We start from the raw sequence: 12,176 nt of genomic DNA on the forward strand, positions 1-12,176 counted from the left end.
GAAATCGATTCTTTCTTTTTTTTTTTTTAAAGATTTTATTTATTTATTTGACAGAGAGAGATCACAAGTAGATAGAGAGGCAGGCAGAGAGAGAGAGAGGGAAGCAGGCTCGCTGCTGAGCAGAGACCCCGATGCGGGACTCGATCCCAGGACCCTGAGATCATGACCTGAGCCGAAGGCAGAGGCTTAATCCACTGAGCCACCCGGGCACCCCTGAAATTGATTATTTCTATCTCCATTCTATGAAGTAAAAACCTGACAGGAAGTCAAGCAAGCTTTCCTAAGTTAGACAGTGTGTTCCCTTCTACTCCACAGGTCTCCGCTCCACCTTTACCCCTTTTGCTAGGTCACCATTTGGAGCCCAACTCACATTCTTCTGTAGAGTTGGACAGTAAATTTGCAGAATAGAAACACGTCAGTAGTCTAAAGTTCCCTTTCTGTAGGCCTCTCCTACAGATACGTTTAAATAGTTAAAATCAATGATTTTGTATCATTGTGTTAATATTTTAGTATTAAGACGTCCCATGATATTATAAACTCTGTTTTGCAAACATTCATTTAAGTTTAACAAAGTGTATTAAGTACCCATCATATACTAGGTACTAAGCTAACTGGTGACAAATGATGAATAAAATTGTTCATTTAAGTGCTGGAGATAAAGGACACTGAAGTGCTTTAAGTGCAGGAAATATATGAGGTGAAATAATTTCAATATAATATAGAAACTGCTGATGGCTACATAATAACCATGTGGATGAATCACAAGTGGATGAATCCACTTATGCATATAATTGTACGTTAAGGAAGTCTCCATTTTTTGGTATTTTAAATGATGATAAAACGATTGCCCTCCTGTTTTCTATATGTATGATTTTTCACTAGAACAGATTATTAGAAATATGATTACTGAGTCAATGTATGAACATTAAGGCTATTTGAGAATATAATCAAATTGTTTTCCAAAAGAATATATTAATTTATACCCCCACCAGCAGTATACTAGAATTTTTTAGCTTCAGATATATTAGCATTGAAAATTATCTTTTTGGAAAACCACTGCTTATTACAGATGAAAAACTGTAATTGTTTTTGGACTACTTTTAACAAATGGCCACTAGTAATATTACAGCTGATTTTGTTAGTTGTGGCTACTGGTAAAGCAATGTTTTTGGAAGTCCATATTTACAGTCTATATGACACAATCATATTTTAAGAAGTGATTTTTTTGTCTAGTTTCCTTATCTGATAAGTAATCAGGGAATCACAGAAAGGATATTTGCAGTCATTGGATCCAACTTCCACCCACTGCAAGAATTTTTTCTATGATATCCCCGACAAAGGGCTTTCTAGCCTTAAACACTTCCAATAATGAGAAACTCACTGTTGGGTGGTTCTTCAGATAATAAGACTTTTCCTGTAACTGAGATAATATCTATGAACGTCCTTTGATAAAATTAAAAGGATGTTCTGTAAATTCAAAATTTTTCTAATTCATAGATCAAATTATCCTATTTGCTTTTAAAATGGTGCCCAACTATCATGAAATTATCTTCCATTTAAGTAGTATCTTATTATTTTAAAAATACTTTTTCATACTTCAATCATGTTTAGTGATTTTAACAAGAGTTTTAGTATTCTGGTATACTCCAACCTTTTGTTATCTGTTTACTTAAAAATTACTTTATTCATTTATTTATTTGAGAGAGAACATGGAGGGGCAGATGGGGAAGGAGAGACACAAGCGGATTTTATGCTGAGTGTGGAGTCTAAGATAGGTCTAGATCTCAGGACCCTGAAATCATGACCTGAACTGACATCAAGAGTCTGCTGCTCAACCAAATGAGACATCCCAGACATCCCACTATGCTTTTTAAATACCAAACCCCTAGCATCCTTGTTGTCATAATTCTGTTATTCTGGTATTTTTTTAAAAAAATCAAAATTATTTATATAACTACTTAATTTATGAAAAAAAGACACATAATATGTGGACTATCATAAGTCTAGACATGTCCTTACTTATTGTGCACATAACAAAAAAGAAACCAAAGAGTGTTATTGATAAGATTGTTAAACGGATAGTTTTTAGTCCAAAATAAAGAATTTCTTGTCCAGTAGAATACAAATATCATGGTACTAAAATTGAAATAGATAACTCTGCTTTAGAATGTCTAGCTGCACATGATAAAACTAATGAAGATGATGAAACCAGAAATAATTTCTTTGACACAAAACTACATAGCACTTCATGAATTAAAAAAATCTAATCTGAATAAAAAATCAAAAGGTGTTTTATAAATATCTCCACAAGATTATCAAGCAAGAGATGAAATTATTCAAAAGATATCAAGGAAATATTGGGAAGTAGCCCTTAATCCTCACTATTTTTCTGACTAGTGTAGTATCTGAAAGTTTTTTAGTTGGAAAATCATGCTGAAAATTATGCTCTTCACTCAACAATAGCACCAAATGATGATGCATCTTAATTTTTAAGATCACATCTTCTGAGGAAGATCAAATAACATTTAATTAAAATTTATCTGCTAATTTATTAAAATATTAGCATATTTAATATTTGTTTTCTTTAATAACAGCTTTATTGAGGTACAAATCATATAACATGCACTAACTCATGTAAAGTGCCCAATGTTTTTTAGTATTCTACAGTGGTGCAACCATCACCACAATTAATTTTGCAACATTTTCACCAAACCCCAAAAAGAAACCTTGTACACATTAACAGTCATTTCCCATCACTCACCCTTCCCCCAGCCCCACCAGCCTTTGGCAAGTACTACTAACCTACTTTTGTCTGTATGGATTTGCCTATTCCGCACTTTTCATATCAATGGAATTATACAATATATGCTCTCTTGTGACTGGCTTCTTTCATTTACAATGATATTACCAAGGTCCATCCAAGTTGTAGCATATGTCAGTACTTCATTCTTTCTTATTGCTGAGTAATACCCATTGTTTGGATATACCACATTTTGCTTATCTATTTATCAGTTGATGGACATTTGGATTGTTTTTACTTTTTAGTTATCATGAATAATGGTGCTATAAACACTTATAAACACATTTTTACGTAGACATAAATTTTCATTATGTAGACCTACCTAGTACATAGACATAGGTTTCATCTAGGGTATATACCTGGGAGTGGAATTGCTAGGCCATATGGTAAATTTGTTTCAAAGTGGCTGTGTCAGTTTACATTCCCATGAGCAGTATATGAGGGCTCCAGTTTCTCCACATCCTTGTTTTTACTCACCATCATCTGACTTTTTTTGTTTTTTTTTGTTTTTTGTTTTTTTTTTCCATTTTATTTATTTTTTTCAGCGTAACAGCTGAAACACCCTTTTTGCACAACACCCAGTGCTCCATGCAAAACGTGCCCTCCCCATTACCCACCACCTGTTCCCCCAACCTCCCACCCCTGACCCTTCAAAACCCTCAGGTATCATCTGACTTTTTTATAGCAACATTTGTTTTTATAAATGACACTGATATTTTACAATATATTAGACATCAAAATTTTGAACTATATTAAGATTGTTTACTGATATTTTGCTTTATGAATTCTAAACTCTTTTAAAAAAACATTGATATTAATACATATTTCAGTATTAAAGTTAAAATCCCAAGCTATCATTTTTGCACTAGTTGTTTCAATAAATAATCGCATTTTTTAAAAAGATTTTATTTATTTATTTTAGAGAGAATGAGTGAGAGAGAGCATGAGAGAGGAGAAGGTCAGAGGGAGAAGCAGACTCCCCAAGGAGCTGGAAGCATGATGCAGGACTAGATCCTGGAAGTCCGGAATCATGACCTGAGCCGAAGGCAGTTGCTCAACCAACTGAGCCACCCAGGCACCCAATAATTGCATTTTCTTATAACACTTCACATGATACATTATCTTTAAACCTCAGAACTAGGCAAAACTTCTCTTGTATTTTCCTTCTACAAAAAAAAAAAAAATGAGAGTTGTATAATTCATTCATTCTTTGTGCTTATTGCTAGAAATCTTAAAAGCTAGAGCTTTTCTTAGGTGGGAATTCTCACAAAACATTAACTGTTATCCGTTATGATCATTGTTTTTATACCTCTACATTTAGTAAAAGCTAACACAATCCTTTTTAGAAAGAGGGTATAAAAAAGTAAACGAATAAATATGCAGTAAGTATCCTTGATCTGCACAGAAATTTATTCCCAATTCTATAAATGATGAAAGTGAGGCAATGAAAAGTAAAAGTGACTTCAATCTCAGAAGCATAGAGGTGGCAAGCTGGTAGACAGTCCCCCTCTCAGTTCTTTATGCTACCCCATCCCTCTGTTTAAGACAGGCCTTTTCTGCCATTGGAAGGTATCCCCGAGTAGCTCCTGCGGAGCTAATGCTTAAACATGACAGAGTCCGCATAAAAAGAACTTCAATTAATATCCTGTCCTAGTGATGGTGATAAATTTAAATATTCCAAATCCAATCCCCACAATGGCTTGCTCTGTATGAGAGAAATAAATTTATTTTTCAGTGTTGACTCTGTGATGATAATCATGAAAATTTAAGTCATCAGTTTGCTACTAATGCTAAAAGAGATTGTATAAGATTTTAAAATCTATTATTTGTTTAATAATATGGGTTATGGTATCTGACCTCTGCAGTTAGCTTAAGGACAGGGGAGATAGGGTGCCTGTGTGGCTCAGCTAGTTAAGCATCTACCTTCAGCTCAGGTCATGATCCTGGAGTCCCAGAATCAAGCCTTACATCAGGTTTCCTGCTCAGTAAGGGATCTGCTTCTCCCTCACCCCTCTCTCACTAACTCTCTCCCTCAAAAAAAAAAAAAAAAGGAAAAAAAAAGGGCAGGGGAGATATTTCCAAACAGTTCCTGTTTGGAATAATTTATAGAAAGTTACTTTGTATTTTTCTGTATTACTTTATAAAGTCACATGAAAGAATTGTCTACATGAAATTTATGAATGCTTCCTTAAAGAAAGTGGGTATCTATAAAAGTTATTATAGAAATGCATTAAGTATTCATTACTGTTGATATTGAATAGAAGTTTTAGTTCCAGATATAAGGTGAGAATACCATTAGTGGGAAACTAAGGTAGCTGTGAGTTAATTCTAGAAATATAAAGTCCCAATAATTTTACTTATTAAGTTGGGCAAATAAATCATAGGTATGTTCCAAACCTAGGTAAAAGTTATAAAACCACCTAAACATATATAGAAAAATTCAATAAACTGTATTAATTCCTTAAACAAAACCTCTCTCCTCTCCTCAGTCTATCTCCACATTGAGACTTAAGCATTGTGAAGGCTTGCAATGTATGGTCTAAAGAATTAAGCCATCACTATGAATTAAGAAACATCATAAAATGATTTAAATCACTATGTGCTAAGTAGTAGGACCTTGTAGTTGAATAAATATTGGTTTTCTAGCAAAGTACAGACCTTGGAGTTTGTATCATTTGCCGCCATCATTTTATAGATGTGGGACATAAAGATGAGAAAATGGAACCTGTCTAAGATCTCCTAAGTTCATGGCAGGTTGGGAATTATAACCAAGCTGATTACTGATTGAAGGCTATTTCCATAACACCATCCAAGTTCAAATCAAAGTTTAAAATCCATCAGATTTGTAGCTTTGTTTAAATCATAAGTTTAAAAGACCTGAACATGATATGGCCTATAACAGCAAAATGTTTTTATGAGTTCACATTATTCACATTTCTAGTCAACTAGAAACCAAACATAATACAGCAATGTTACTATCAGCACAGATTATGGATATATTATTAAAAGTAAGTGTAATAATGCCAACCTTCAGGCTTTCTAGGATATTTTTAAAAATCGTAAGCAATGCTATTAGATACTTTAAGATCACTTAGAAAATTACTTTCATACAGACAAAGGAATAAACTTCTGGAAAAGGAGCTAAAGAGATGTTTGATAGCTCTTTCTTATCTATTTCCTTCCCTGAAAAATGAGTTAAACATTAACTTCACAAGTTGAATATTACAGATGAAAAGAGAAAGAAATAGAAATCCACCCAGTTCTAGAATTGCAGATTGAGTTTTGGAAGATGGTTTGATCTTGTAATCTTTTTTACTGGTCCTCTCTTGGCATTCATTTTCTTTTGGTTAACTGGTTTATATCTTCCCCTGAAATAAAAGAAGTGTTAATCATTATTTTAAAGTCATCATTGTGTATCACAAAAACATATGCTTAGAGTACCATCGTAAACAGCCATATGTTATACCATAATATCTCATTACAGATAGAGAGGAAACCAACTCAAGGGCAGATAGTCCAAAAGCCAGAAAGGAGTCCATGAGGCATCCTAATGCAGAAAGCTTTGACCAAAAAGGGATAAGAGGGGCCATTCTGATATTGCCTCTGAAAATATTAATTAAAGCTAAGAAAATAGAGAGAAGCCATTAAGTAGGGCAGGGAGAATAAAGAAATAAGATCCATGAGTAAGCCAAAGGTATGTCACCTAAAATTATAATAAAATTGAAACTAAGATATACCAAGGTCTGTGATATTAAAAAGATATAGAAGTGAAGATGGCAGTTGGTAATGAGAAGAAAAGTGAAGTAGAAGACTGAACTAGTTGAAATAATAACAGCAACATTTTTAAAGCACATAAGTTATATCAGGAACTATTCTAAATTCTATTTATTAATTGATTCATATCAACCTCACAAAATCCCTATGAAGTATGTATGATTATTAGCCCTGTTAGATAGGTGAGAAAACAAGGTTATATAGTTTGTAAGCGGATCTAGGATTTGAATCCAGAAAGGCTGAGTTCAATGTCTATGCCTTTAACTACTTTTCTGTATGGCAGACAACTAAAGTGAAGAACTATGAAGTTCTGCTCAGACTTGTAAAGCTTCCTTGACCTCTAGTTTTAATATCTGTGGGCCCTGTTATATTGGAATTCCTGTTCTTGGATTTCCATGGGGCCATCTTTCCTTCATTGATTTACATATCTTTATAAAGCCAACTTTCCCACCCTCTTACTTAAGAGTAGAGTCAGCTTCAATTCCCTGCAAGGTGCTTTTCAAAAATGTTTTACTCAGGGAGTGATGTCAGGAAAAATGACAGAATGGCTTTAGAAAATTTGTTCCTCCATAAAAGCAATGGGAAAATTGGCAAAAATGGTGAGAAGCAACTTCTTCAGAGCTTTGGAAATTAACCAAGGACTTGAAGCAATCCTAGAGAATTTATTAAACACACTACATACCACATAAAACACACACACACAGAGCTGAAACTCAGCAAAAACACTGAACTTTGTAGCATTTTAACTTGCCCGAGACCCCTTTCCCCAGCTTTGTGGTATCCCTATGAAAAAACTGAAAAACTGACCCTAAAATTCATATGGAAATTAAAGGGACTCTGGACAACCAAAACAATCTTTTTTTTTTAAGATTTTATTTATTTATTTGACAGAAAGAGACACAGCGAGAGAGAGGGAACACAGCAGAGAAGTAGGAGAGGGAGAAGCAAGCTTCCCACCAGGCAGGGAGCCCGATGCGGGGCTTGATCCCAGGACCCTGGGATCATGACCTGAGCTGAAGGCAGATGCTCAACGACTGAGTCACCCAGGTGCCCACCAAAACAATCTTGAAAAGGAATTAAGTTGGAGGAATTACAATCATTTATCTCAAAACTTACTGAAAACCTAGTCATGAAGACAGCATGTAGGATTTATAGATCAATGGAGTAGAACTTAGAGTCTAGAAATAAACTCATATGTTTATGGTTGATTTTTTAAAAGGGTGCACAACAATCAAATGGGGAAGAATAGTCTTTAAAACAGATGTAGTGAGAAGAAGGGCCATATGTACCCCAATGCTTATAGCAGCAATGTTCACAATAGCCAAATTGTGGAAAGAGCCAAGATGCCCTTAAATAGATGAATGGATAGAGAAGATGTGGTCTGTATGTACAATGGAATATTACTCAGCCACCAGAAATGATGAATACCCAACTTTTGCATCAACATGGATGGGACTGGAGGAGATTATGCTGAGTGAAATAAGTCAAGCAGAGAAAGTCAATTATCATATGGTTTCACTTACTTGTGGAACATAAGGAGTAACAGGGAGGACATTAGGAGGAGAGGAAAAGTGAATTGGGGGAAATAGGAGGGAGAGCTGAACCATGAGAGACTGTGGACTCCGAGAAACAAACTGAAGGTTTTAGAGGGGAGGGAGTGGGGGGATGAGTGAGCCTGGTGGTGGGTATTAGGAGGGCATGTATTGCATGGAGCACTGGGTATTGTACATAAACAATGGATCTTGGAACAATGCATCAAAAACTAATGATGTATTTTATGGTGACTAAAACAACACAATAAAAATTTTTTTTCAATAAAAATAAAATAAATGGTGTGGGACAATGGGATAGACATGTGCAAAAGATTGAAACTGGATGCCAGTCTCACACTATATATAAAAATTGACTCAAGGGGCGCCTGGGTGGCGCAGTGGGTTAAAGCCTCTGCCTTCGGCTCAGGTCATGATCTCAGGGTCCTGGAATCGAGCCCCGCATCGGGCTCTCTGCTCAGCAGGGAGCCTGCTTCCCTTCCTCTCTCTATGCCTGCCTCTATGCCTGCTTGTGATCTCTGTCTGTCAAATAAATAAATAAATAATCTTTAAAAAAAAATTGACTCAAAAATGAATCAAAAAGGACTTAAGCTATAAAACTCTAAGAAGAAAACATACATATAAATCTTTGTGCTCTTGGATTAGGCAAAAATCTCTTAGATGTAATATCTAAAGCACAAGTAACCAAGAAAAAAATATCCTAGGAAGCCAAGGTCAATTGGCTTCCATCCAAATCAAAACTTTTGTGCTTCAAAGGAAATCATCAACAAAGAAAAAATAACAACAAAGAATGTAAGAAAATATTTGCAAAACATGTATCTGTAAGGTCTAGTAACCAGAATATATAAAGTACTTTTATAACACAACAAGACAACAACCCAATTTAAAAATGAGCAAATGGGGGCAAGTAGATGGCTCAGTAGGTTAAGTGTGTGCCTTTACCTCAGGTCAGGATCAAGCCCTGCGTTGGGTTCCCTGTTCATCAAGGAGCCTGCTTTTCTGAGCAGGGAGCCCACTTTTCCCTCTCCCTCTGCCACTCCCCCTGCTTGTACTCTCTCATGTGCTCTCTCTCTCTCAAATAATTAAATAAATAAAATCTTTTAAAAAATGGGCAAAAGACTTGAATAGGCATTTCTCCAAAGAAAATATACAAATGGCAAGGAAAGACACAAAAAGATGCTTAACATCATTAGTCTTCGGGGAAATACAAATCAAAACTATAATAAGAGTACAAATCAAAACTACAATTCACACGTACTAGAATAGCTAAAAAAAAAAGGACAATAACAAATGTTGATAAAGATGTGGAGAAATTGGAACACTCATACATTGCTAGTGGGAATATAAAATGGTGCAGTTGCTCCGGAAAATAGTTTGGCAGTTCCTTAAAAAGATAAAACAGCTATCAATTGACTGGGCAATTCCATTCCAAGGCATATATCCAACAGAATTAAAAACATATATGCACAAAACCTCGTGTAAGAATGTTCATAGCAGCATTATTCAGAACAGTCAAAAGGTATAAACAACCCAAATGTCCATCAACTGATTAATGGACAAACAAAATGTGACAAATCTAAGAACTGGAATATTATTCAGCCACAAAAAGTAATAAAGTACTGATATATGTTCCTACGTGAATGAACCTTGAAAAATTATGCTAAGTGACAAAGTCAGGCACATAAGAGCACATACTATTTGCTTCCATTTATATGAAATAACAAGAAGAAATAAATCTATAGAGACAGAAAGTAGATTAGTGATCACCAGAGGCTGGGGTAAGGGAGGAATGGAGAATGATGCTAAAGGGTAAAAGGGTTTTGGGGGAGATGAAAATGTTCTTTTAAGCACATAGTGGTGACGGTTGTGCAACATTGTGCATATACCAAAAAGCAATGAGTTTCATTTTTAAAGGCTAAATTTTGAATAACAACATGTAGAAGAATAAAACTGGACCACTTTCTTACACCATACACAAAAATAAATTAAAAATGGAATGAAAGACCTAAATGTGAGACAGGAATCGATCAAAATCCTAGAGGAGAACATAGACAGCAATCTCTTTGACCTCAGCCATAGTAGCTTCTGCCAGACGTATCTCCACAGACAAAGGAAACAAAAACAAAAATGAATTATTAGGACTTCATCAAGATAAAAAGCTTCTGGGTGCCTGGGTGGCTCAGTGGGTTAAGCCTCTGCCTTCAGCTCAGGTCATGATCCCAGGATCCTGGGTTCGAGGCCCACATTGGGCTCTCTGCTCAGCAGGGAGCCTGCTTCCTCCTCTCTCTCTCTCTGCCTGCCTCTCTGCCTACTTGTGATTTTTCTCTGTCAAATAAATAAATAAAATATTTTTTTAATTTTATTTATTTATTTCAGAGAGAGCATGTAAGAGAGCACAAGCAGGGGGAGGGTCAGAGGCAGAGGGAGAAGCAGACTCCCTGCTGAGCAGGGAGCCCGATGCCGGGCTCGATCCCAGGACCCTGAGATCATGACCTGAACCGAAGGCAGAGGCTTAACCCACTGAGCCACCCACACGCCCCAATAAAATATTTTTCTAAAAAAAGATAAAAATCTTCTGCACAGCAAAGGAAACAATCCACAATACTAAAAGGCAACCTGTAGAATGGAAGAAGACACTTAAAAATGACAAATTGGATAAAGAGCTAGTATCCAAAATCTATAAAGAACTTACCAAACTCAACACCTAAAAAACAAATCATACAGTTAAGAAATGGGTGTAAGACAGGAATAGGCATTTCTCCAAAGAAGACATACAAATGGTTATCAGACACATAAAAAAATGCTCAACATCACTGATCACATTAAATAATAAGTGAGAGAGGCAAAAATTGATTCATCTGTCTGCTCCAAACACAGTGCAAATTTTCATTTACCACCTTACTTTTACCACACTCACTATTTTTAAAAATATCAGACTGCATTACCCAGACAAATATTTACACTTGTATTTTGACTTGAGGCATTCTATAGTCATTCTAGTAGATGAACTTTCTCTATTTTCTATTTTATTGAATATTTATGCTTTTTTTCTTTTTTTGTTTTTTAATTTTTATTTTTTTCTATATTTTAAAAAAAAATTTTAAGTAAACTCTACACCCAGTGTGGGGTTTGAACTCATAACCCCAAGATCAAGTGTTGCCCGTTTCATCAGTGAGCCAGCCAGCCACCTCTTGATTTTTGTCCTTTTTTTTTTTTTTTTAAAGATTTTATTTATTTATCTGAGAGAAAGAGAGAGCATGCATGAGTCGGGGGAGAAGAGACAGAGGGACAAGCAGACTCCATAGTATTATATGTAATAGATAATATTCAGTATCCCTCTTTGAAAGATTTCTTTTAATAGTATATCACGATCAAATTGGTATTTTCTTTCCTTCCTCACTTCCTCCCTTCTTCCTTCTTTCTTTCAAGAGAAGGAAAAAGAGAACGAAGAGGGTGTGCACGGGTGGGGAGGGGGTAAGGGCAGAGAGCGGGGGAGAGAGAATTTTAAGCAGGCTCCGTGCCCAATGCATAGTCCAATGCGAGGCTTGATCTCATGACCCTGAGATCATGATCTGAGCTGAAATCAAGAGTCGGACACTCAATCAACTGAGCCACCCAGGTACCCCGTTATGGGTATTTTCTAATGCTCTCATTTATTCTGAACATTAGGAAAACTCCAAAAGTCAGTATTTAACATTAGCATATGTAAGAATATCAACCAGAGCAAACCTTAAAAGCTACTAAAAATTGATTTCTAAAACACCGCTTTAAGTATAACACATAATAAAAGAGTGCACAAAATAGATATGTAAGTGCCATGAATTATAATAATGCAAATACTCATATAACCACCACCCAGGGCAACAGAACAGAACATTGCCATCACACTGGAAGACCTTGTGCTCCTCCCAATTATCATTCCCCTTCTCCTTCCCACTGGTAACCACTGTCCTGTCTTCTGACACCACAGTTTAGTTGTGCCTGTCTTTGAACCTCATATAAATAGAATCATATTATATGTATTCTTTTATTTCTGGCCTATCTTTTCCAAA

The 12,176-nt window shown here is 35.6% G+C and overlaps 1 protein-coding gene across 1 annotated transcript in view; it reads right to left on the reverse strand.

Moving 5' to 3' along the window:
* Positions 1-3,819: 3,819 nt before the first annotated feature.
* The window catches only part of CCDC169 (coiled-coil domain containing 169), a 53,379-nt gene continuing 45,022 nt past the window's right edge, over positions 3,820-12,176 (reverse strand). The window contains 1 exon segment of the mRNA XM_045978582.1: positions 3,820-6,168. Coding sequence (XP_045834538.1) covers positions 6,063-6,168 — 106 coding nt within the window. The 3' untranslated portion in view covers positions 3,820-6,062.

This window comes from Meles meles, chromosome 14 (genome assembly GCF_922984935.1).
Source record: "Meles meles chromosome 14, mMelMel3.1 paternal haplotype, whole genome shotgun sequence".
In the NCBI taxonomy this organism is placed as follows: Eukaryota; Metazoa; Chordata; class Mammalia; order Carnivora; family Mustelidae; genus Meles; species Meles meles.